The sequence below is a fragment of the Bidens hawaiensis genome, unplaced genomic scaffold (genome assembly GCF_021521415.1).
Source record: "Bidens hawaiensis isolate Kalapana, Puna unplaced genomic scaffold, B.hawaiensis_p1.1 tig00012605_1, whole genome shotgun sequence".
Taxonomy (NCBI): Eukaryota; Viridiplantae; Streptophyta; class Magnoliopsida; order Asterales; family Asteraceae; genus Bidens; species Bidens hawaiensis.
This window is the reverse complement of record NW_027492035.1, coordinates 177,115-201,846: the sequence shown is the minus strand read 5'-3', so window position 1 is coordinate 201,846 and position 24,732 is coordinate 177,115. Positions and strand designations below refer to the sequence as shown.

The window sequence follows — 24,732 nt, the reverse complement described above, 5'->3', positions numbered from 1 at the left end:
TTTAATCATTTCAAATCATTTATTAAAAACAAAGTTGTTATTTTGTTATTAAGCAAGAAGGGTGTTTTAGAACATTATGATTAAGACATTGCAATTTCATTACCTCACTAATGGAGCCATTTGCTCTACTGGTAATGAGACAGCTGACCAGGGAGGCCACTTTTACAAATTTAACCCCAGCCGCATAGTCTCAAAGCTAGTATGACACCTCAAAGCTTCACCTACAAGCAAGGGTATAATTGTCATGCTGGTAGAAAGTGCTGTCTTTGCTTAAAAGTCAACCCATGGTTACATTATGGTAAAGTGCCATAATGTTCCTGCCATGCCAAAAGTCCAAATACATTCATTTTCTTCTTCACTTTCATATTTTTAATGCTCAATATTTCATTTTCTACATTCTTTCAACACAAATGGCATCTCTTACACCAGGGCTGCTTCTGAAACTACTTAAAACCATTAACTCTAATATAAAGGTTCGCGGTGAACACCGGTCAATCCTCTTGCAAGTGATCAGCATTGTGCCAGCGCTAAACGGGTCCGAACTATGGCCAAACCATGGGTTCTTCATCAAAATCTCAGACTCATCACATTCAACATACGCGTCGCTTTCAAAAGATGACAATGAGCTCATTTTGAATAATAAACTGCAATTGGGCCAATTCTTTTGGGTCGACCGAATGGATGCTGGCACTCCAGTGCCTGTTCTAGTCGGGGTGCGGCCTGTTCCAGGCCGACACCCATTTATTGGGAAGCCGAAAGATTTGATGCAAATGCTGGAACCATCTGAAGCTATGAAATCACGTGGATTAGTGGAAGCTAAACCCGAGAACAAAAGAAAGAATATTGTGATTAAAGAAGAGAAAGTTACTGTTGCTTCGAGGTATATGCAACGCGTTGTGGCGAAAACTGATGGTTTAAAGAAGGATGAAAATGAGAGAAATGGCGCGGTGAAGGGCAGACAACATGATATAAAAGATCAAGTATCATACTTTATTCTAGTATTCAAATCTTTACACCAAATAACAACTTTGTAACCGGCATATTTTGTTTTTATTTCACATTGCAGGCACACGCGATGACAAATTTGCAGAATTCTTTTGATGCCTTAAGGTTGCAAGGAGGAACAGAACCGTTGACAACGAAGCAAGAAAACATTAACTCAAACTCGTTGCAGAGACGGAGAGATTAAAACCATTTTTCTGAGACACTTTCATGGTCTTCCTTTCCTCCTAAACTTCTAAATCTTGCCAAGGTATGTTTAGGCACATAGGAATTATAGGTGTTTGGTTTGCACTCATAAGTCACTACGGTTTAAAAGTTTTCAGTGTGATTTCTAATATTAAAGTTTGAAACCAAACATCATTTTTATTCTTATTCCCAATCCAAACACGCCTGATGTAACTAACTTTGTTTGTAATGACAAGGTAATAATAAGAAGAAAAACTTTAGCTTCTCGCGCAGCAACAGAAGCTCAAAAGGAAGCAATAACAGCAGCAAATCTTGTCAAATGCGTCGAGTAAGTTGGTATAGAATCTGGAAAGTTATGTAAAATTGAAGAAATCTAAAGGGGTGTTTGGGATTTTTTTTTATTAAAAATTGTTTATCCACTTCTTGTTTTATGAAATAAACAGATTCAAACCACTTATTTAAAACAGTTTATTTCTAAGTTATCAAATACGCAGTTTGAATATAAATTCCCAGACACTCAAAAACAGTTTATAAATTTCTTTTTTTAAAAACAATCCTAGACACCTTTTTTTATCTTTAAATTCTCAATTCAGAATGTTTGGAGAGCTATCTTCATCCACGTCGCATGCAAAGCTTCACGAGTCATTAGCCAAATTCTTTTCACTATACGGAATGATAGAACAAGAAAATGACGGTATTGCCCCCACAAAGGATCAAGTGCTTCAGCGTTCAAGTAGTTCACCGGCATCAGAAAACGCAGGCAAATCTGACAAAAAGACCACGTTGGCTCGCAGTAAAAGCACAAAAAAGAGTCAAAAGACGGCATTGGAGCTAAGTGTTGGTGAAAAACTAGAATGGGCTAATGTAGATGGTTTAAAACAGGGACAAGAGCTAAGAGAGGTTTTATTAATTGAAACACAATCTTGGTTTCTAGAATTTCTAGAACGAGCACTTGATGTCGGGTTTCAAATGGGAAATCTAGAAACCGTAAAAGGGAAAGGGAAAAATCATAATAATGTTGGGAGCAAAACCGAACCAAATAGTCAGATTGCTGTGACGTTGTCTCAACTGAAGCTCGCAAACGAGTGGCTTGATAATCTAAGAAACAAGATGGTGTTAGAGAAAAAAGGAGCTCAAGCGGAGACTATTGATCGTTTGAAGCAAAAGATATATTCTTGTTTGCTTGTTCATGTGGATTCTGCTGCATTAGCGCTTGAAAACAAGATCGCGTGTAATATGAACTAATGCGCTTACCTTTATTTATTCAAAGTAAATTATGCATGTGGATATCATATATGCTGTTAACATAATTTATATGCACAATGATTTACATGGGTGTCACGATGCATGGTATATTAATGATTTGTAAGATCATCCATTACTAAGAATATAAGGGAAGCGGTCCAAGATGGAGAAGCTAAGTACATGCGAAATCATGTATTTCAATCCGAATGGATCTGGCACGTACCCTGCTTCTCCAACATGGGTAATTTCCCTAAATGGACTCCTTCAAGTGATTCAAGCATTTGGATAAAGATTGGTGAATATATAGATGTGATTTAGATTGTTATGTAGAATGTGATGTTAGTTCCCCTTAGGTGGAAGCATAGAGTTGGTTAGTGATTATGTAGGTGGGGGTGTTGGAGAAGAGATTGTTGGAAGTTTGGTTGCCAAAAAGGGAGTGATTAATATCTTACTCCAATCTAGTTGTTTAAATATTTAAGCATAATGTACATATAACTAATTAAATTAATTTAACACCCTTACTGGTCACACCCACCAATACAAAGTTGTTATAACCAATAGAACTTTTTTTTTTATTAGGATATGATTTCTCATAAATTTTATGCGTAGTGTATGATCTTTTTCATTAACAAATAACACCGGGCTATAGAAAAGATTTGGGTTCGGTTGAATAACGTACATCAACTAGCAAATAGCAATACTTTCACTTGCCTTTCAGTTTATTATTATTATTATTATTATTATTATTGTTGTTTTTTTATCTTTATATATAGAAAAATGGTATTTATACGTCTGTTTGGTGGTAACGAATTTTACGCTTTGGCTGTTGTACCATTTTGCAATATTCTATTTTCCACTTTTAGCACTCACATCTTTTGTTCTCTCGAAACACGATGGAGTGAGTAGAAGACTACTAGATTCTAATGTGGATGACGATGGTGGTCTTTCTTGCTATTGGAGCCAAAAATCATCTCTACAATCAGCCAACACCATCCTTAATCAGTAATCACTAATTACGGCCGAAGGCACACCGATACGCCTACCAAGTAATCTCCGCACCATCTTTTATTTTAGCTGTTGTGTGATTAGGATTTTCATATCAATTAAACATTAGTATTGAAAAAGGGTAATTTTGATGTTAGGTTTTGGTGATGATCAAAATTAGGGCTTTTTGATATATGTTGTTTATGAGTGATTGACATTTTGAATTACAGTAATTGACTTTTTTGATGAATGATTACAGTAACCCACCATTTTAATTCACTGTTTGAATTACAAGAGTTGATATACTTATGAGAAAAGTGGGATACATAGTTTGAGTAATTATTTCAAGTTCAAAGTTTCTCATAGTTGGTGAAATCATGATGGAATTGTTCTTTGATGAGGGCATAATTTTAGCGGATATCATATAGGCGGCTGAATATATATCTATCCCTAAATCGTATAGGTTTGTACATGATGCGGTAAATAACAACATGGCGAGAGTGAAACCGAATCAAAAAAACAGACTGCATGGTGAGAGTGAAACCGAGGAACTGAAACAGATTGCACGTAGCATACATGCTTTAAACAGTTGATCAAGTTTAGCATGTTTGTTGCTTAAATTTAAACTAGAAACACAATTTAGAGTCTTTAGTCAGTATGTATATGCACAATGTTTGAATTTAGTTTGGGACTTCGAATTTCATGATCAAGTTATATTTTTTGCACTTTTGCAGGTTTTTGCTTTAACAGATGTTGGGGAAAAAGCAGAGAATGCAACTGCATATGTGTGACCTTACGGTGGAAGCTGCTGGTTTTAGCCACTAGTTGTGCCACCAATTGGCGATGGAAGCTGTTTTGATGGAGCTTTTCTGGTCACTGTCATCTACCGGCAATGACGGTGAACTGGTGAGTGTGAGGCAATGAGGATGAAGTGGTGAGTGCGAGTGGTTTTTGTGTTGTTTTTTTTCTCCTCTTTGTTAGAGGGTTTTACCCAGCGATGATGGTGGCCTGTTACTTGGCATGGCAACTTTGATTGCAGCCATGTTGGCCCTGAGTCATGCTTTGTTGACTATGGCAATGAGGAATTGTGCATGAGTCTATTTTCTTTTGTAGTGGCTATGATGAGAATCTATTTGTTTTGTAGTGACTACTCAAATTGTAGATTTGAGTCGATTTGACTTTAATTTCTTTTCATTTTTATTTCATTACAAGTTAACGAGCGCATTGCTCAAAGCTAAGTATTGGAGTTGGAAATTTACATGGTAATATAGTATTTTTAAATTTGCAATGAACTTTTGCTTTCCTCAGCCTCGGGTTGACAGTGAGCTTAAATTAATTGTTATTTTATTTTAAGCCCTATGACAGCCATTTTATGTTGCATCCATTTGGGAACACTTTGTAGCTGCCACATATCCATTGGTTTACGGCTGTTATTTTGTTTTCAGTCAGCATGGTCTTTCTCATGCTTTCACCCCCGTGATATTGGTTTACGGCTGTTAGTTTGTTTTCTGTCAATATTGTTTTTTTCACGCTTTCACGCCCCGCAGCAACGCGCGGGTTGAAAATTCTAGTTATATATATTTTTTAACAAGTTATATAAACTAAAATAAAAATTCGAGTTGTTTTCTGTTTAAAGTATTTTTTGTCCTCGGAAACAATTTTTACAACTTTATCAAAATAAACATTTTATTTTTATTATAGTAAATACTTGTTTAAAAGTAATTCATATTATTTAAGAAAATACAAAAAAATGCCCCTACTCATACAACGTATGGCTCTCCCAATACAAGTGAGAGTGGTGGCACTCTCCTGTGCACGTGTGATGATAGCTAATCGAAATCAGAAAAGAAGAACAGGAGAGAAATTCATCAAACTTTTAGCTGCGTCTCTCATTACATCCATTCAGTTATTATACAACTACCAACTAACAACTTCCTAACTATCAAAGTATCACAATAGTCCCTATTGTTTACAAGTATTACAAAAAAAACCCTTACACCTACAAACTATCTAAAATTGTCCTACAAACTATCTAAAATTGTCACAAACGACCCTTGTATGTAATCTTTTTTACATGTAACAAAACTCCCCTCCTATAAAACATTCTTGACCTCAAGAATGGAAATCTGAAAACCTCATTTTAAATTCTTCAAAATTCTCCCAAGTAGCTTCAGATAATGACAAGCCCTTCCAGTGAACTAATATCTGTGTTACTAATCCCCCTTTTGTCTTAGCAAGCTTCCTATCAACAATCGCTTGTGGTTGATACAACATCCGATGATCTTTAGGAAGTGGAATAATCTTCCAATTGGAACCAAAGGCTTTCTTCAACAAGGAAACATGAAACACAGGGTGGATCTGAGAATCACCTGGTAGATCCAATTTGTAAGCAACAACACCTAGTTTTTCCACAATCATAAACGGCCCATAGTACCGAGGATCCAGCTTAGACTGTGGCTGCTTCCTGACCGAGTTCTGAACATACTGCAGGAGTTTCAGGTACACAAAGTCCCCTATTTGAAAATGTCTTTATGTTCGTTTAGCATCTGCATATTGTTTCATCCTATTTCTTGCAACTTGTAATTTTGTTTTCAATTTATGAATCATCATTTCCCTGTCCCTATGTAAAGTTTCCACCTCTGCCACTGTAGTAAAATTAGGGATAATGGGTAAGTGTAAAGGGGGTTTATAACCATATAAGGCTTCAAAAGGGGTTATTTTGAGGACAGAATGAAACGTCGTATTATACCACAATTTTGCTAGTGGCAGCCACTTAACCCAATTATTAGAAACATCCATGGTCATACTTCTTAAGTATGATTCCAGGCATCTGTTGACCACTTCAGTTTGACCATCACTTTGGAGGTGATAGGCAATAGATAGAGCTAATTGTACCCCTTGCAGCCTCATAAAATCTTGCCAAAACTTACTTAGAAAAACAGGGTCTCTGTCAGATACAATTGTTATTGGGTTGCCATGTAACTTGAACACATTATCTAAGAATACCTGAGCCATAGTAGCTGCTGTAAAAGGATGAGACAAAGGAATAAAGTGACTATATTTAGTCAATCTGTCCACCACTACAAAAATAACATCTTTCCCTTGAACTTTAGGCAACCCGTTGATAAAATCCATGGATATATCACTAAAAACATGAGTAGGAATAGGTAAGGGTTGTAAGAGGTCTGGGGATGCTAAAGTCTCATACTTTCCCCTTTGGCAAACTATACACTCCCTCACAAACTCCAAAACATCTTTAGAGCAACCCTTCCAATAACAAATAGAAGTGAGTCTAGATAGAGTAGGTGTAAAACCCGAGTGACCTCCAACAGAGGATGAGTGAAACAAGTGCAGCAAATCTTTTCTAAGAACCTCATCCTTTCCCACATACAATTTATCCTTCCTTGTTAATAACTACTGATACCATTTGTAATACTTAATTGTAATCCCTTGGTCCAATTTTTGAATGATGGCCTGCAATTTAGGATCAGAGATCCAAGAAGCTTTAATCCTATCTAGCAATAATGGATCAATGGAACTGATTCCCATTTCAAATAAGGCCATTCCACTCACTCTAGATAAGCCATCTGCAACCACATTATCTACCCCCTTCTTATAAACAATTTCATATGTATAGCCCATCAATTTAGCCAACCAAGTTTGTTGCAATGGAGTGGTCACTTTCTGAGAAAGCAAGCACTTGAGACTTTTTTGATATGTCTTGATTATAAACTTCTTAGGTAACAAATAATGATGCCATTGCTTAACAGCTATGAGAATTGCCAACAGTTCCTTTTCATAAACAGACATTAATATCTGTTTAGTAGATAGAGCCTTGCTAATATATGCAATAGGATGATTCTCTTGCATTAAGACAACACCTAATCCTTTTGAAGAAACATCTGTTTCTACCACAAACTCTTTATCAAAATTAGGCAATGCAAGAACTAGAGCAGTAGTTAGAGCATTTCTTAGTTAATTAAATGAATATTGAGCTTCTGCTGACCATTGAAATGAATCTTTTTTTAGAAGATCAGTAAGGGGTTTAGCTATAACTCCAAAAGATCTGATAAATCTTCTGTAATAGCCTGCAAGGCCTAAGAATCCCCTTAATTGTTTAAGAGTTTGAGGACATGGCCACTGTTGTTGATGTGCGTCGGACAACCCTATAACAATGACCCTCACAACTAAGCTTTAAAAATAAATTAAAAATTCTAAACCACACACAACCGGCAAGTGTACCGATCGCAAGTAGTATAGACCTAGGAAGTCCGAGTATCGAACACGTGGACACGTAAGACGCTAACGATCACTAACCCTAGACAAGACCTACCTAAGAATAATATTTAATTGATTTTTAATTTTTAATTACTTAATTGGACTAACTAGATTGACTAACAAAAGTTACCTAAAATAGAAAACTTAACGGGGAACTAACTGTGTTAACTTAGGATGGAGAAAAACGTCTACCTAGGTCTAAATCAAACTGTAGGCCTAACAAGCTAATGGATTGAATGACATCTAGACACCGGTTCCTAAAGATGACACGACTAAGGATCGCTCGGGCTCATTGGATCACCTCTCGGTCTCACTCAATAAACCTAAACTTCTCAAAATCGCCTAAAACGACCAAACCGGGAAACAATTGTTAACGTGTTCTAATGTTGACTCACCTCTCGGTCTCACCAACACTCGATCCTAATGGCAATGAATACTACACAACCAAGGATAGAGGAACAATTCAACTTAAACCAAAATAGATCAACTAGTCGCTCAAAACACCTAAACCTGACAAGAAACGAACTCGCTCTCGCGCAATCCTTATTCTAGCATGCAAAGGCAATGAGACAACCCTAACTTCTTATCACCTCTCGGTCTCAAAGAAGGTGTCTAATCGCTGTACTTTAACCTCAAATTCACGCAAGAAAACCCTATGGTTGTTCCTACCGCAAACAAACCCTAAACACAAAGTCTAGAATCAAACAATGCACCGATCAATCAACACAAAACTAATTAACCGACACACGAGGTTTATGCAATGAATCACCAAAATTTCCAGCCATTAAACACAACCTATTTCATGTCTAAATCAAACTTTACAATAACAATTAAAGTCTATCAATCAAACAATCCATAAAACTCATCAAACATTAACAATTAACATCATTCCTAGGTATAACCGACAAGATTAGCCTCTAATCATATTTGGACAGCCATGAACACTTAATAAAATCATCATTAAACTCATCTTAACAATCATTCAACAATCAATAGCAATCATAAACAAGTCAATCTCTAACATAATTGCAAAACTATGTATCAATTGAACAAGAAAATAAAGTTTGGTGAACAATGAAAAAGATGTAAGGATATGAAGTATTCCGGGCTGCAATAAGCTGATGCAAACTGATGGAAATCAATCCCGATGCTTGGTTCTTGTGTCTTCTTCTTTCCCTAGCCGCCAAAACCTTCAAACCCTAGCTCACAAAAGTTTTCTTCTTCTTGTTCCTTCCTGCTGAGTTGCGATCGGCAGCCTCTATTGGCCTTAGGTTTTTTTTTTCTTTTTTATATATTATAATATAATGTATCTTGGGCTTTTCCAATATGTAACCAGGCCGGGCCTTGAGTTGTTTTATGAAATCGTATGCGTAAAGACCCATAACCTGCTCAAGAAGCTCGGTTTTTCTTCCATTCAACCCTTTGCCTATAAGATAATCAAAACTATGTAAAACCTAAATAAAAGAAGTAAAAACACATAAAATATAATATAATACGTAGATAAAATGTGCGGAAAATACGTGTGTTTTACAACACATCAAATATCCCCACACTTAAGACTTTTTCGTCCCTGAAAAAGAATACCACACAGGATCATATCCGAGTTCAACCGACAAATCTTGGTTTTATTTATTTATCTATTATTATTATTATTTAATTTTTTTTTCTTTTTAAAGTATTAGAACAAGTGACCCGTTACCCAAATATTTCTTCCAACTTTCACCTAATAAGCTAGATCAGGTCGATTGCTGGTATTGCTGTCCACTTAAACCCATGCCCCAAATACTTACCAAGGCAAATAAGGCATGAAAATTCTATTAATTTGTATGACTAAGTGGAACCCACACCTAAAGAACCTGCTGCCACTTCACCAATTCCATTATGGTTTTACCGGGCCGAATCACCCCAACTTGACTTAAACCTATTGCCACATGATTAAAACATTTCGACTCATATACAAATTATAAAATCTAGCTCTCTTTCAAGTGCACGCAATTAAAAATGCATTCTTTTTCTGCCTTTTGGCTTTTTGCATTTTTTTTATACTCATAGTACATAGCTTTGCATGAATAGAAACAAATACAAAAGATAAAACAACCAATCTACAGACGATCATGTGACCCGAGGCTTGAGTATGACCCGGCTTTTCATTCCAGTCCTGTCACGAGCTTAGTTAAACAAACAAAACCCCTAAGATATTTCCCACTAAAGTCAGGCCATTTAAAAGGTTCAATTAGGTCAACAACCAAACCACCCTTTCATTCTCAAAGGCTGAGCCTACCGACACATCGATTACTGAGTCTAAACCGTTTGGTTGCCATACATTACGTGCGGGTCTAATGGGCACTGTTCTTATTTATTATATATATATATTGAAAACACCAAGAATTTATAAAATAACAACTACTCGGTAATAATATCATTTCCTGTTTAACGTAGAGAAAATAAATTTCAAGTGACTATTTTTTTCAAATTTTTCAAAATTTTATTTTATTTATTTTATTTTATTTTTATTTTTTTTTCAAAAATTTTCTACAACTAAGTAAAATAAAATAAATCTCATCCCCACACTTAGAACGAAATCGTCCTCGATGAGAACAAAGAAAATAAATAAAATAAAAATAAAAATAAAACAAAAAATTAAAAAGATAATATACAAGACTAAAACAAAGAACGGGTTACTCCCCTGGTTTGTGTGCAGAATCATCAATAGCTGTGTAGTACCCAAACGACCGTATAGCATTTCATTCGCGGCCGCAACCTCAGGAGAACCAGTTCCAAGACGCCATCGTAGCTACCATGCGCATAATATAACCTGCAAAAGTCAAACTTGCTCGCATGTAGCGGCGTACAACACGGAAAACAAAAACATAAAGAAATAAACATATTTTTGTGTTTTTGGTTTTTATAATTTTTTTTAATATTTTTCAATAATGGAACACCCCTTAAATCGACCGACTCGAATGGAGATTGAGTACGAGCGGTTTCATCTTGGAACATCCTGAAATAGACAAAACAAATAAAACAGATAGCACAAACATATAACAAAAATACAAACTCTACAACTCGGGCAGTCTCCCGAGTGATGCATCCACACGTATACGTCTCTGAGAGCGAGTCAAGGTAGAATACCTCGACAGTCTGATCAGCCATCTGCTCGCCAATGTAGTGCTTTAGTCTATGACCGTTCACTTTAAATTTCCCGCCTTTATCCTCTATCTCGACAACGCCATACGGGAAAACCTCAGTGACCGTGAACGGTCCCGACCATCGGGATCTCAACTTTCCCGGGAATAACCTCAACCGGGAGTTATACAATAAAACCAAATCCCCACACTTGAACTGCTTGTTACCCTTCAACTTCCTATCGTGCAGTTCCTTCGTCCGCTCCTTATACCTAAATGACTGCGCTTAAGCGTGATCTCTCAGCTCCTATAACTCGTGCAACTGGTGAAAACGAGTGCTCTCTGTGGCAGACATGTCAAAATTGACCCTCTGTAGGGCCCACAAAGCACGGTGCTCCAACTCAACAGGCAGGTGGCAGGCCTTCCCATAAATCATCCGAAACGGTGTGGAACCGGTCAGAGTTTTGTAGGCTGTACGGAAGGCCCACAATGCATCATCCAACTTGTCGGACCAATCCCGAAGATTCGAACAAACCATTTTCTCAAGAATACGTTTGATCCCCCGGTTACTCACTTCTACCTGCCCACTAGTCTGTGGTTGGTAGGCGGTTGCAAGCCGATGGGTGACCCTATAACATTGCAATGCCTTCTCCATCTGCGCATTGCAGAAGTGAGTACCTCTATCACTGATCCTGATCAATGCCTTCGAGACACCAAAACGAGCAAAAAGGCTCTTGAGAAAACGGAGTACAACTCGGGCATCATTAGTGGGTAAGGCCTTGGCCTCAACCCACTTCGAGACACAATCAATAGCCACAAGTATGTACTTGTTCCCATGCGAAGATGGAAACGGTCCCATGAAATCAATGCCCCACACATCGAAAACCTCACAAACCTGAATAGCATTCTGGGGCATTTCATTTCGCGACGAGATGTTGCTGACACGCTGGCAACGATCACAACTCCTCACAAACGCGTGCGCATCCTTAAAAATCGAAGGCCAATAAAAACCACAATCAAATACCTTCTTCGCTGTCAAACTCGCACCGTGGTGACCTCATGTCGGTCCAACATGGCAATGGCTCAGAATCTGCCATCCCTCCTTAACGTCAACGCACCTCTTGATCAACTGGTCAGCACCTATACGAAAGAGATACGGGTCGTCCCATAGGTAAAACTTAACATCAGCAAAGAATTTCTTCTTTTGCTGGTAAGACATCTTCGGGTAGTACCCGTCCGCAAGATAGTTCGTGAAGTCGGCGAACCATGGAAAACCCTCATCCTGAGCTGAAACAAACATAAGACTCTCTGTCGGGAAGCGATCATTAATCCTGACCCCCGGCTCTCCTAACTCAGCTCCCTCAAGACGCGAAAGATGACCGGCCGCCACATTCTCGGCCCCCTTTTTATCACGGATTTCAATATCAAACTCTTAAAGCAACAGGATCCATCAGATAAGGCGTGGCTTAGCATCCTGTTTGCTAAAGAGATAACGAATGGCAGAATGATCCGTGTACAAAATCGTCTTAGACAGAACAAGATAGGACCTGAATTTATCGAATGCAAACACCACAGCTAAAAGCTCTTTCTCGGTGGTGGTGTAACTCTCCTGTGCACCATTCAGGTCCGGCTAGCATAGTAAATTGGATGGAAGTGTTTATCCTTCCGCTGTCCAAGAACCGCTCCGACTGCGAAGTCGCTCGCATCACACATCAACTCAAAGGAAAGCGACCAGTCGGGAGCAATCATGATCGGGGCGTTAACGAGTTTGTCTTTTAAAAGAAACGCCTCGATACACTGCTCAGAAAACACAAACGGGGCATCCTTCTCCAGAAGTTTGGTCATGGGTCTTGCGATCTTAGATAAATCTTTAATGAACAGGCGATAGAACCCAGCGTGACCCAGAAAACTCCGGATGGATCTCACAGAAATGGGTGGGGTAAGATTAGAAATGGTCTCGACCTTCGCACGGTCGACCTCTATCCCCGCACTCGAAACACGATGCCCCAAAACAGTGCCCTCTCATACCATAAAGTGACACTTCTCCCAGTTAAGGACTAGGTTGGTGTCAACGCATTGGGCCAACATCCTCTCAAGGTTGGAGAGACACTGATCGAAAAAGCTCCCAAACACAGAAAAATCGTCCATGAACACCTCCACGGAGTCCTCGATCATGTCATGTAATATAGCCACCATGCACCTCTGAAATGTGGCTGGAGCGTTACACAGTCCGAATGGCATACGTCTATAAGCAAATGTGCCATATGGGCAGGTAAATGTGGTTTTCTCCTGGTCATCGGGAGCAATCGGAATCTGAAAGTACCTGGAGAAACCATCCAAGAAGCAGTAGTACTGCTGACCTGCCAAACGCTCCAACATTTGATCGATGAAAGGTAAAGGAAAGTGGTATTTCCTCGTGGCATCATTCAGTCTGCGGTAGTCAATGCAGACTCTCCAACCAGTCACAGTCCTAGTGGGAATGGGCTCGTTCCTCTCATTGGTGACAACAGTCATGCCACCCTTTTTTGGAACCACTTGGACTGGACTAACCCACGAACTATCAGAAATGGGGAAAATGATCCCCGCATCAAGGAGTTTGAAAATCTCCTTCTTCACGACCTCCTGCATCTTCGGATTAAGCCGTCGCTGCGGCTGAACGACAGTCCTAAAATTATCCTCCATGAGGATTTTATGCGTGCAAAACGAAGGGTTGATACCATTGATGTCGATAATCTTCCATGCAATGGCCTCCTTGTGCTCTCGAAGCACCCTCAACAATCTCTCTCTCTCGACCTCCGTCAAAGCAGATGCAATAATAACCGGCAGATTCCTCTCCTCGTCCAAAAACGCGTACTCCAAATGGGCTGGCAACTCCTTAAGCTCTAAGGAAGGAGGGGGGTCTCAACAGAAGGTTGGTCCATCGGATCATCACGTACGATCCCAGCAGACACTTCAGACTCAGGGTGATGTGACTCGGTGTCATCATCCGTTGACTGATCGGTCATGGCAACCATCTCAATCTCCGGAATGTCCCTATCGAGAATCTGAGTGTCGGAGGCAGATCCTCCACAGATCTCACTGAAAAACTCCCAAACATGCTCCATGATGGTATCGATAAAGTACAGGGAGTCATCAGCAGACTTGGGGTGTTTAAGTGACTGTCGAACGTCGAAGGTGACGTTCTCATCCCCAACTCTCAATATCAGCTTACCCTCACAGACGTCGATCAACACCTGTGCAGTTGCAAGGAATGGTCGGCCTAAGATAAGCGGTACACTATCATCATCGTTCATGTCCAGAATGACAAAGTCCACCGGGAAGATGAACTTGTCGACACGAACAAGCATGTTCTCGACCACCCCTCGAGGGTATTTCACAGAACGATCAGCAAGCTGGATACTCATCCTGGTAGGCCTCGGTTCGCCTAAACCCAGCTTGCGATACACGGAATACGGCATGAGATTAATACTGGCACCAAGATCAGCCTGTGCATGAATAACCGTATCATCACTCAAGATGCAGGGAATCGTGAAACTCCCTGGATCAGCCATCTTCTCTGGTAACTTCCTCTGTAAGACAGCAGAACAGCTAGCACTCAAAGGGATGGAAGCTACCTCAGCTAACTTCTCCTTATTCGAGAGAATATCCTTAAGGAACTTCGCATGCTTAGGCATCTGAGTCAGTGCCTCAAGGAATGGAATATTAAGGTGAAGCTGCTTCAAAAGATCAAGAAATTTAGAATTCTGCTCCTCATCTCTATCTCTACGAAGTCTCCCGGGGTATGGTACTCTAGGTTTGTAGACTCTCGGCGGCTTGCTCGGTAGCTGCTGTCTCTCGGCCTGTGCTGAACTCCCTGGGCTGCTCCTCTGATGCACCTGGGCCGGTGAAGACTCCATCTGAATCTCCTCATCCACCTGCTCCTCTCTATCAGCAACCGCAGGCTCCTCGATGACTCCTCCTCTGGACCTCTGCTGAATCACGGGCTCATCTCGTGCCCCTGCATCGCTCCTCGTCGTCACAGCTTTCGCGAATCCCTTCGGGTTCTGCTAGGTGTTACTCGGTAGCGTACCCTGCGGCCTTTCGTTCAATCGACTGGCTATCTCTCCCATCTGCCGCTCGAGAATCTGAATCGACGCTCCTTGATTCTTCATGAACTGCTCGTGCTCGCGAAACTTCTCCTGCGTCTCTTTATGTCGGGAATCCTCTCTTGTCATAAGATGTGACAACATCTGCGTCTGCTGCGCCATAATGTCCTCCAAAGTGGGCTTCTTCTCCCCACTGCTCGCTCCCTCACCGGCATCTTGGAATAGACTCTGACGCTGCTGAAAACCGGACTGATTTCCGCTCCTCCAGTTGGAATTATGATTGCCTCTCCACCTCGAATTATAAGAATTGAAAGAATTTGGATTTCGGTTTGGATTTCCTATAAAGTCTACGGCCTCCTCCTGCGAACTGACTGGGCACTGAACGGTATCATGCCCTCCTCTGCATATCTCGCACAACTTGCTCTTCGTCTGCAAGTCCTTCACAATCTGCGCTAACGCCTCTACCTGTGCCGTGAGTGCGGTGGTCGTGTCCACCGAATGCATGCCGCGTGATATGGAGTCGACGGTCTTACCACCCTTGGCGGGTGGTCGCTGGTATCCACTCATAGCTAACCCGTTAAACAAAGCGATGCACTCATCCGGGTCATTCGTCGTCAGCAAATTTCCTCCCGCCGCCGTGTCAAGCATGTCTGTGTCACGTATGTCACTCCATTATAAAACTTTTCGACAACCGCCCAATCTTGCAAGCCGTGGTTCGGGCACAACGCTAACAGATTTTTAAAACGCTCCCATGCCTCGTAGATACTCTCGGTGTCCTCCATCTGAAAAGAATGAATCTGATTACGTAGACGAGCGGCCTTAGCCGGAGGATCGTATTTCTCAAGAAATTGGGTCTGCATGGCAGCCCAAGTAGCTATGGAGCCCTGTGGAAAGGACTCGAGCCACAGACTCGCTTTATCGATGAGCGAGAACGGAAAAACGCGGAGTTTCATGGCGTCTTCGATACGCCGGCAAGATGGAAGGTGTCGCGGATACGCGCGATGCGAGTAAGATGATGATGCGGGTTTTCGTGAAGTAACCCGTGGAACTGAGCAGAATGAGAAATGGTGTTCAGAATATTCGATGGAATCTGCCAGTTCGCGTTAACTCCAATGGCGGGTGGTGCGATGCTGGATCTTGCGCCAGCATTGGCCGGACGGGCCCGATCTGCAACTATCCTCCTCGGCGGTGGATTGTCGCCCATGATCCTATCCCTATCGTCAAAGTCGGAAAAAGTAGGAGAAGAAGATAAACTACCAACGGATGATGAAGTAGATGATGGTGAAACAGTGCGACGTCTCTCATGAAACTCTCTCTCAGGCTCGGGAAATGCTTCAGTGTTGGGTGGTCCTCGAGATCGAGTCTATCGCATAAAATTATAAAAATCAATAAAAGAAGCCAAACTATCCTAATAAATAAACAAAACAAAAATAATTACAAGTAGCACAAAAGGTAAGTCCTAACTCGGATTGCTCTCAAAACGCCTAAAACCGTGTCCTCGGCAACGGCGCCAAAAACTTCAAACCCTAGCTCACAAAAGTTTTTTTCTTCTTGTTCCTTCCTACTGAGTTGCGATCGGCAGCCTCTATTGGCCTTAGGGTTTTTTTTTCTTTTTTATATATTATAATATAATGTATCTTGGGCTTTTCCAATATGTAACCGGGCCGGGCCTTAAGTTGTTTCTTGAAATTGTATGCGTAAAGACCCGTAACCTGCTCAAGAAGCTCGGTTTTTCTTCCATTCAACCCTTTGCCTACAAGATAATCAAAACTGTGTAAAACCTAAATAAAAGAAGTAAAAACACATAAAATATAATATAATACGTAGATAAAAGGTGCGGAAAATACGTGTATTTTACAACACATCAGTTGTACTGCTAGTATTTTGGTAGGATCAGTGGCTACCCCTTGACTAGAGATAATATGCCCCAAATACTCCACACTGGATCCTCCAAAAGAACACCTGGACCTTTTAGCATACAAAGTATGAGCTCTTAACAAGGTCAGAACTTTTTCTAAATGTACCAAGTGTTGAGTGGCATTAGCACTATAGACTAAAATGTCATCAAAGAACACTAAAGTGAATTTCCTCATAGTGTCTTGAAAAGTAGTGTTCATTAGTGCTTGAAATGTAGCAAGTGCATTAGTGAGCCCAAAGGGCATTACCACAAACTCAAACAGTCCCTGATGAGTTCTGAATGCAGTCTTATGTATGTCCTTTTCTGCCATTCTTACTTGATGATACCCAGCTCTAAGATCTAGTTTAGAGAAAACAGTAGCTTTCCCAAGTTCATCTAGCAGTTCTTCAATGAGTGGGATGGGATACCTATTCTTAATGGTAGCTTCATTGAGTCTTCTATAGTCTACACAAAATCGCCAAGTTCCATCTTTCTTTTTAACCAAAACCACTGGGAAGGCAAATGCACTTTGGCTACCTCTTACTACTCCTGAATCAACTAAATCCTTAGTTAATGACTCAATGACATTCTTTTGTACTGCAGGGTATCTATAGGCTCTCAAGTTGATAGTAATGTTCTCATCTTTTAAAGCAATTTTGTGATCACAAGATCTATTAGGAGGTAGGGTAGTGGGAGTAGAAAAAACATCAGCAAACTTATCAAGTAATGACAAGAGAGCAGGTCTGTTACTTAAGGTAGATACAATAGGTTCATGTTGAAACTGACCTTTATGAGATGTTTGTAAGCTATACAATTGGGCACTAGCTAAGCTAGCAGACTGCTTCAATAAACTAGAAAGTTTCTTGGAAGAACATCGAGTCATAGAATTAGAGTCTATACCCTTCAACTCAAACAATAGTCCTCCTACCTTAAACTTCATCACCAAGTCCTTAAAATTCCACATAATATCATCCAAAGTTTGTAACCATTGCACTCCTAACACCATATCATAATTGGTCATTGGAATCAACATTACATCTGTCTTGAACCAATTACTTTGCATAACCCATTTGAAATCCTTACACAACTGAGTGCAAGACATCTTATTGCCATCAGCAATAGTAATGTTCATTGCAGGAACTTACACTGTTGGACATTTGAGTTTAAGTGCAAGCTCTAAGTCTAAGAAATTATGTGTTGATTCAGAATCTACTAAAATGTGTAAGATTTTAGTTCCAATGGATCCTTTAACCCTCATAGTAGAATAAGATGACACTCCCATAATTGCATTTAATGAGATTTAAGGAGTCATCACAGGGGGTTCATACACTATTTCCTCTAAATCTTCCTCATCATGGTCATTAGCACTTAATCTATCACAAACAGTTTTTTACTTTTACAAACATGTCCAGGGACAAACTTTTCATTACAGCCAAAACATTCACCCTTAGACCTCTTTTCTTCATACTCCTTAGGTGTTAATTTCTTATAATTTTTGTTATTATGGGCAGGAGTTGGTAATAAAGATACCTTGTTGGTGCTAGGATTGTGAAATCCCTTAGATGCATTAACTTGGTTTGAAACAGTTGGCTTAGAAAATCTGCTGTGACTTGGTGGATTAATAACTTGATTAGACTCATCTTGCATTCTGGCTAACAAATAAGCTTCAAGCAAGCTTCTAGGTCTCAAGATTCTCACCGGATATCCAATCTCTGGTTTCACTGCCCTTAATAAGAAACTAATGGCATATTCTTCACTAATTGAGACTCTAGTTAACCACAAATCAAATTCTTGACATAAATCTTGCAATGACCCCGTTTGTTTCAATGATACTAAGGCCCCTATAGCATCATATTTAAGTGGATAAGCAAATCTTGTAGACAATGAACTTACATACTCAGCCCACTGCATATTTCTTATTGACCCACCCCTTGATCCGACAAAGGATTGGTGCCATTGTAATGCTGGCCCATCAAGATTAATAACAGCAAATCTAATTTTTAATCTTTCTGGAGTCTCATCTATTTCAAAATAGTGATTAGCCTTGCATAACCACCCCTCCAAATTATCACCGTTGAATTTAGGAAATTCAAGTTTTGTTAAACGATTATGACCTCTGTAATACCCATTGGAATCTGGATCATCTTGTCTTTCAAAATCACCATCCGTCCTCTAAGAAAATTCTTGTTGTTGTCTCGAACTGCTTGGACCTCCATTGTTGGAATTAGGTTGCAAATTCTTCAATAATGGCAATATTTCAGCCAATTGTGCCGTGTTGTTCTCCACCATTGTCTTCAAATCGAATAGGGATGATTCATGATCCATGAGAGTTCTTTCAATCTCTTGGATCTTCGTGGTTTCTTGATTACGAGTATTAGTCATGATTGAAGAGAATTGGTTGAATCTTTAACCAATTCAAGAATTGACTTAGAACTGAATTTGAATAAGAAATTGTCCGAACAATTGGTCAATTTCCAAATTTTAGGAAAGAATTGAGAAGAAATTGATCAACAATAATCAATTTCAGGAATTGAAACGAAAAAAAAATTTTCCGACGATTGACTGGAAAATTGAACGGAATTCGCGAAACGAACCAAAATTTGAACGGAGAAGGTGAACGGAAAATGAACGATTCAATCACCGGAGCGTGTTCCGAAAGGACTGAACTGCTTTGATACCACTGATAGCTAATCGAAATCAGAAAGGAAGAACAGGAGAGAAATTCATCAAACTCTTAGCTGCTTCTCTCATTACATCCATTCAGTTATTATACAACTACCAACTAACAACTTCCTAACTACCAAAGTATCACAATAGTCCCTATTGTTTACAAGTATTACAAAAAAAACCCTCACACCTACAAACTATCTAAAATTGTCACAAACGACCCCTGTAATCTTTTTTACATGTAACATGTGATGCTTACATGATTCCTATGTGCCCTAAATTTTGTATTTATGGCGCATTTGGTTTACGAAAACTTTTGAAATTAAAATTGAAATTTGCAAAGAAATTAAAAATCTTAAGCAATCACAGTGAACATGACCATAACTACAATCACCATATTCCACCAACACACCTAACACCACATACTATTTTACAATCCGCACCCCTCCAAGTCCAAAGTTATGTCAGCCCATTTTGATCGGTTTTTATCTACAAATAACCAAGCGCCTTAATGTCTCCCACTACGTTCTCTAATTGAGTCGGTCTCCCGTTAAAAACTTGTGTTCTAGCCTTGCAAATGCTCCATACCATGACAAGACATACAACGTGTAATGATTATTTGGATTAGTTAAACGTTTGATTTTCTTATATTATCTAAAAGTGAAAATTTGGTTAGTAACCAAGTTTTAAAAGTGTGTCAATTAGGTCACTCAAGTTTATAAGATGTTCCAACTAAGCCACTCATTTTTATACTTTATTAAAGTATAGGTTTTGATATTTTTTTATCACGTTTTGTTTTTCTCAACAAGAAAAACTTTTTATCTATTTTTTGATGTTAATGTGGAGTGGTAACGTGGATACTATTTGTTATTTTTGATTTTTTATATTAATTAATGTTTTTTAGTTTATATATAACTTATATATATTGTAAATCCAGACTCCCACATGTTCTCCTTTATTACTTTATAACTTTCTAGACTCACAAAAATTCTAATAAGACTCAATTTAAAGATTTAGTGACTTGATTTAAAAAAAATTATATAAGTGACTTAATTATAACACCTCTAAAACTTAGTTACTATAACGTACAGTAAAACTTAATATTTTGATTTTGACTCATGTAAAAATAATTAAATTAATAATTAAGAATAATTATAGAAATTGGTATTCTGCGTTTCTTTGTAGAGTCATCTTTCTATTTGTATTTCAATTTCGCCTGCATCCCCAATTTATCGATCATCAAAACCCTAATTTCAATTCAATTTCCTTTCCTTCTGGATCGGTTTCGAATCCGTCGGTCGGGTCATATCATCCATACGCAACGCATGTTAACTACTTAAAAATTTCAGGTAATTAATCTTCTTATTATTTCCCCGATCAAATTGACCTGAATCAAGTTATATATTCATTCTCGATCGGTTATGTTCACCTGAATGAATTGTGAAATAGGATAGAAAATGATGCTCGTCTTGTTTGTATCGATCTGTTTTTATTTTATTATTATTGTTATTGTTATGTGATTTTCAGTGACAGCATCTCGAACTAAAGATGGTGAAGCTGACAATGATTGCACGTGTCACTGATGGCCTTCCGTTAGCCGAGGGACTTGATGACGGTCGCGATATGCAGGATGCAGAGTTTTACAAACAGCAAGTTAAGGCGTTGTTTAAGAATCTTTCCAGGGGCCAAAATGATGCGTCCAGGATGTCCGTTGAGACCGGCCCTTATGTTTTCCAGTATCCTACATTTGCCCTTACTTGTTTATTATCATGAGTTTGTGTCCGTGTTTGTCTGTTAAGCTTTTATCCGACAAGCGAACGGTTCACAAACGCCTAACTGAATTAATTTTTTTTGTTCGTGTTCATTCATTAAGAAAGTAGGTTTGTTTGTGAATGGTTCACGAACACAAGTGAACAAACACAGACAATGCTATATTTGATTTGGCTACCAAGTTTGTGTTAGTGTTTTTTTAGCATTCATTTTCGTATGCTAATTTTCATATAGAATGCTAAATCATATGGATTAGGTTCCTTAACTTATGTTATCAGTTATATTATTGAAGGGCGAGTTTGTTATTTAACAATGTGTGATCGCGCTTATCCGAAGAAACTTGCTTTCCAATATCTTGAAGACCTTAAGAATGAATTTGAGCGAGGTTATGGAAATCAAATTGAAACTGCTGCAAGACCGTATGCTTTCATAAAATTTGGTAAGATATTACCTGTTTTTAATTTCATTTGCTTGTTTTGTCATTATGGTATTGTACTTAACTGCTTCTTTTAATTTGTTGAATAGATACATTTATACAGAGGACCAAGAAACTATACCAGGACACAAGAACTCAGAGGAACATTTCTAAGTTGAATGATGAACTTTATGAGGTTCACCAAATTATGACTCGCAACGTACAAGAAGTTCTTGGTGTTGGTGAAAAATTGGACCGTAAGTTCTTTTCATTTATTTAATACCAGTAAAATGCTCATTTAACTAGTATGTACCTAGTCTAACATTGCATTTTTTGGGTTTGGAAGTAGTATAAAAATAGTGAACGGATTGCACCTTTTAACTGTGATGTATAGTTTCAGATTATCTTATAGACTTATATGTTATAGTATTTGATCATAAGATGTCATTGTAAATTGGTCAAAATCTTGTGCTAATGTGACACCTGGTTTATAAATATACTTTTAAGGAAGTGTTTTATTAATTGAGATTGTTGAATTGTTAACTTATGCAGAGGTCAGTCAAATGTCAAGTCGCTTAACATCAGAATCTCGTGTATATGCGGATAAAGCAAGAGATCTAAACCGCCAGGTTGGTTTGTTTTTATAATAAAATATTAATTTATTGTTAAATTATCAGCTTATATTTCGGTATTTTGCCTGCATTCTTTTGGTTCTCAAAGAAAGCCTAATCTTGAGTAGGGGCTCAAAAGGGGCTCAAAACAGTTGAACTTGTTCAAAATCATTCAGCTGAAAATTGTTGTCACCAACTGCAGGCTTTGATCAAGAAATGGGCTCCTGTTGCAATTGTTCTTGGAGTTGTTATTCTACTGTTTTGGGCCAGAAAGAAGATATATTAACCATGGTTCCTTTTCTTGCATGGAGATATGGCTCGGTTTCCTGAGTTCCCGTTAAAAAGTTTTAAGTTTAATTATCCTTGCACCTCTGCACTTTAGTTACATTATCCATTCGCACCTTCAACTGGAAGTTTTGTTTATGTGCATTTTACATTTAGACAAGTTTAATCCATTCGCAATTTTGACAAACCGTTAATTATGTGTTTGTTTTTACATCTATGTTAATGAAATCTCTTTCATAACACGTTTGCCTGATTAAAAATATGATTTGTGGAGGAAGAAGAGTTGTTTATTACTTTCTTACAGAAAGCAAGCGTGCAAAAAGGAGATCAGATAATGATTTTCTTGAAAACATTATACTTATGGTAGCATCCTATATGTTATTTTTTTGAAAAAGAAAGCAACCATTATGTTCTCTAAAACATGCTTAATAACATATAAAAAAGAGGGGCAAATTTATAACCAAGCAATCCATATTGTATATAAAAAGTTAGGTAATAAATAAGCATTTAAGAGGTTTCTGTAAGACTCCATAACTATTACACATAAAATATAAAAGCTGTTATAAGTTTTTAAGGAACTGCAGTTTAAAGTATAAACATGGCCTCACGGAGTTGGTTGATGGGGACCTGCCTTCTGATGTGGTCTTCCAGTTGATGGTGAGGGCGAACCTGCCTCCTGAGTTGGCAATTGTACAGCCTGCAAATGAGAGGTGGGCTCTTGCTGTACCAACTGAAATTGCTGCTGCTGGTTCATATGATGGCTTGGGTTCAAGCGTGCCATAACATTTCTTTGCATTAAATTCATGTCATTAGGCCTTTTAATACCAGTACCAGGACCCAACATCAAAACAGCACTTTGCCCTGAGCCCAAGCCCGAGCCCGAGCCAGATTCAGCCTGCAAATTAGATGTTGGTTGTCTTACTATCTGAAACTGTTGCTGGTTTATATAATGGCTCTGGTTTTGGTTCTGGCTTAAGCATGCCATATAACTTCTTTGCATGGCGTTCATTTCATTGACCTTGTTAATATCGGTATCAGAACCCAGCATTATAACACTACTTGACCCTGAACCCGAACTAGATCCATCCTGCTGAAACTGCTGCTGGTTCATATAACAATTCGGGGCCATTTGCATGACATTCATGTCATTAGCTCTGTTTATACAAGCACCTGGACCCAACATTACAACCGCACTTGACCCTGAGCCCGAACCAGATCCATCCTGCTGAAACTGCTGTTGGTTCATGTACCGGTTTTGGCCCAGCTGCATGGCATTCATGTCATTAGCTCTGCTTATGCCAGCACCAGGAACCAACATTACAACACCACTTGACCCTGAGCCTGAACCTGATACGGCCTGCAAATGGGATGTGGGTTCCGGTTTTATTAACTGAAGCTGATGCTGGTTCATGTAATGGTCCTGCGCCATTTGCATGGTGTTCATGTCACTAACCATGTTATTACCAATACCAGAACCCGGTATTATAACACCACTTGGCCCTAAGCCCGAACTAGATGCAGCCTGCAAATTAGATGTGGTGGGCGCTTGTTTTATTAACTGAAGCTGCTGCTGGTTCATTTGATGGTTCTGGGCCATTTGCACGGCGTTCATGCCACTAGCCCTGTTAATACCAACACCAGAACCCGGTATTATAACACCACTTGCTTCTGAACCAGAACCAGAACCAGATCCCAGGTGTTTCTGTCTATTAGCACCTTGTAGTAACCCACCACAATTACCAGTTTGCCTCACAGATCCACCTTGCACATTTGTGTTACGCTGGCCCCTCACCCGTCTTGTAGCCGTTGGGTTCTGACCCATCATTGGTGACAAAGCCCTTGTAGCCATTAGACTTCTTGTAGCCGTTTGGTTCTGACCCATTCCTAACCCCTGAAACCCAACCGTGCTAAAATGATTACCGCCAGGTCTCATAATCATTGGCCTCTGAATTTGAGATTGCTGATGTTGGCGTGAAGGCTTATTTTTGCCGTGTGCCTCCCAATAACTATGAACTACACAAGGTTGCATATTCCTTGCAGTTGAAACCCCAGGTTTTAATCCTATGCTTTGAGGGTGCATGCTATGATGGCTAGATGGTTCATTAAGTTCATGAAATAGCTCTCTGAGATCATCTTTCATAATTTGTAGAAGCCATTTGTTGAAGTCTTCAGGAGTTGTGTT

At 39.1% G+C, this 24,732-nt stretch overlaps 4 protein-coding genes across 4 annotated transcripts; 3 read left to right on the top strand and 1 right to left on the bottom strand.

Annotated features, from left to right (window-relative positions):
- Nucleotides 1–352: 352 nt before the first annotated feature.
- Nucleotides 353–2,405, top strand: LOC143541476 (uncharacterized). Its single transcript, XM_077034297.1, has 4 exons — nt 353–980; nt 1,067–1,252; nt 1,425–1,516; nt 1,782–2,405. The coding sequence occupies exons 1-2, from the start codon at nt 411–413 to the stop codon at nt 1,187–1,189; spliced, it is 693 nt and encodes a 230-aa protein (XP_076890412.1). The 5' UTR covers nt 353–410; the 3' UTR covers nt 1,190–1,252; nt 1,425–1,516; nt 1,782–2,405.
- On the top strand, nt 1,783–2,433 carry LOC143541449 (uncharacterized). Its single transcript, XM_077034275.1, has one exon. It carries the CDS (start codon nt 1,783–1,785, stop codon nt 2,431–2,433), a length of 651 nt encoding a protein of 216 aa, XP_076890390.1.
- Nucleotides 2,434–18,102: 15,669 nt separating this feature from the next.
- Nucleotides 18,103–19,018, bottom strand: LOC143541447 (uncharacterized). Its single transcript, XM_077034274.1, has 3 exons — nt 18,917–19,018; nt 18,256–18,845; nt 18,103–18,175 (listed from the first exon to the last, which is right to left on the bottom strand). Exons 1-3 carry the CDS (start codon nt 19,016–19,018, stop codon nt 18,103–18,105), a joined length of 765 nt encoding a protein of 254 aa, XP_076890389.1.
- A 1,977-nt stretch (nt 19,019–20,995) lies between these two features.
- Nucleotides 20,996–22,628, top strand: LOC143541475 (25.3 kDa vesicle transport protein SEC22-1-like). The gene is made up of 5 exons (XM_077034296.1): nt 20,996–21,205; nt 21,518–21,678; nt 21,765–21,911; nt 22,207–22,283; nt 22,468–22,628. Exons 1-5 carry the CDS (start codon nt 21,018–21,020, stop codon nt 22,549–22,551), a joined length of 657 nt encoding a protein of 218 aa, XP_076890411.1. The 5' UTR covers nt 20,996–21,017; the 3' UTR covers nt 22,552–22,628.
- The last annotated feature ends 2,104 nt before the right edge of the window (nt 22,629–24,732 follow it).

What these genes read in the sequence shown, in the direction of transcription:
- LOC143541476 (XM_077034297.1), top strand. Translation starts at nt 411, where the DNA reads ATGGCATCTCTTACACCAGGGCTGCTTCTGAAACTACTTAAAACCATT. An exon ending in AACATGATATAAAAGATCAA is followed by an intron (nt 981 to 1,066) that starts GTATCATACTTT and finishes TTCACATTGCAG; the next exon opens with GCACACGCGATGACAAATTT.
- LOC143541449 (XM_077034275.1), top strand. Translation starts at nt 1,783, where the DNA reads ATGTTTGGAGAGCTATCTTCATCCACGTCGCATGCAAAGCTTCACGAG.
- LOC143541447 (XM_077034274.1), bottom strand. Translation starts at nt 19,018, where the DNA reads ATGGAGGTCCAAGCAGTTCGAGACAACAACAAGAATTTTCTTAGAGGA. An exon ending in TTCCAATGGGTATTACAGAG is followed by an intron (nt 18,846 to 18,916) that starts GTCATAATCGTT and finishes TGGTTATGCAAG; the next exon opens with GCTAATCACTATTTTGAAAT. An exon ending in AAGGAGTATGAAGAAAAGAG is followed by an intron (nt 18,176 to 18,255) that starts GTCTAAGGGTGA and finishes TGTTTGTGATAG; the next exon opens with ATTAAGTGCTAATGACCATG.
- LOC143541475 (XM_077034296.1), top strand. Translation starts at nt 21,018, where the DNA reads ATGGTGAAGCTGACAATGATTGCACGTGTCACTGATGGCCTTCCGTTA. An exon ending in ACCGGCCCTTATGTTTTCCA is followed by an intron (nt 21,206 to 21,517) that starts GTATCCTACATT and finishes TTATGTTATCAG; the next exon opens with TTATATTATTGAAGGGCGAG. An exon ending in CAAGAGATCTAAACCGCCAG is followed by an intron (nt 22,284 to 22,467) that starts GTTGGTTTGTTT and finishes CACCAACTGCAG; the next exon opens with GCTTTGATCAAGAAATGGGC.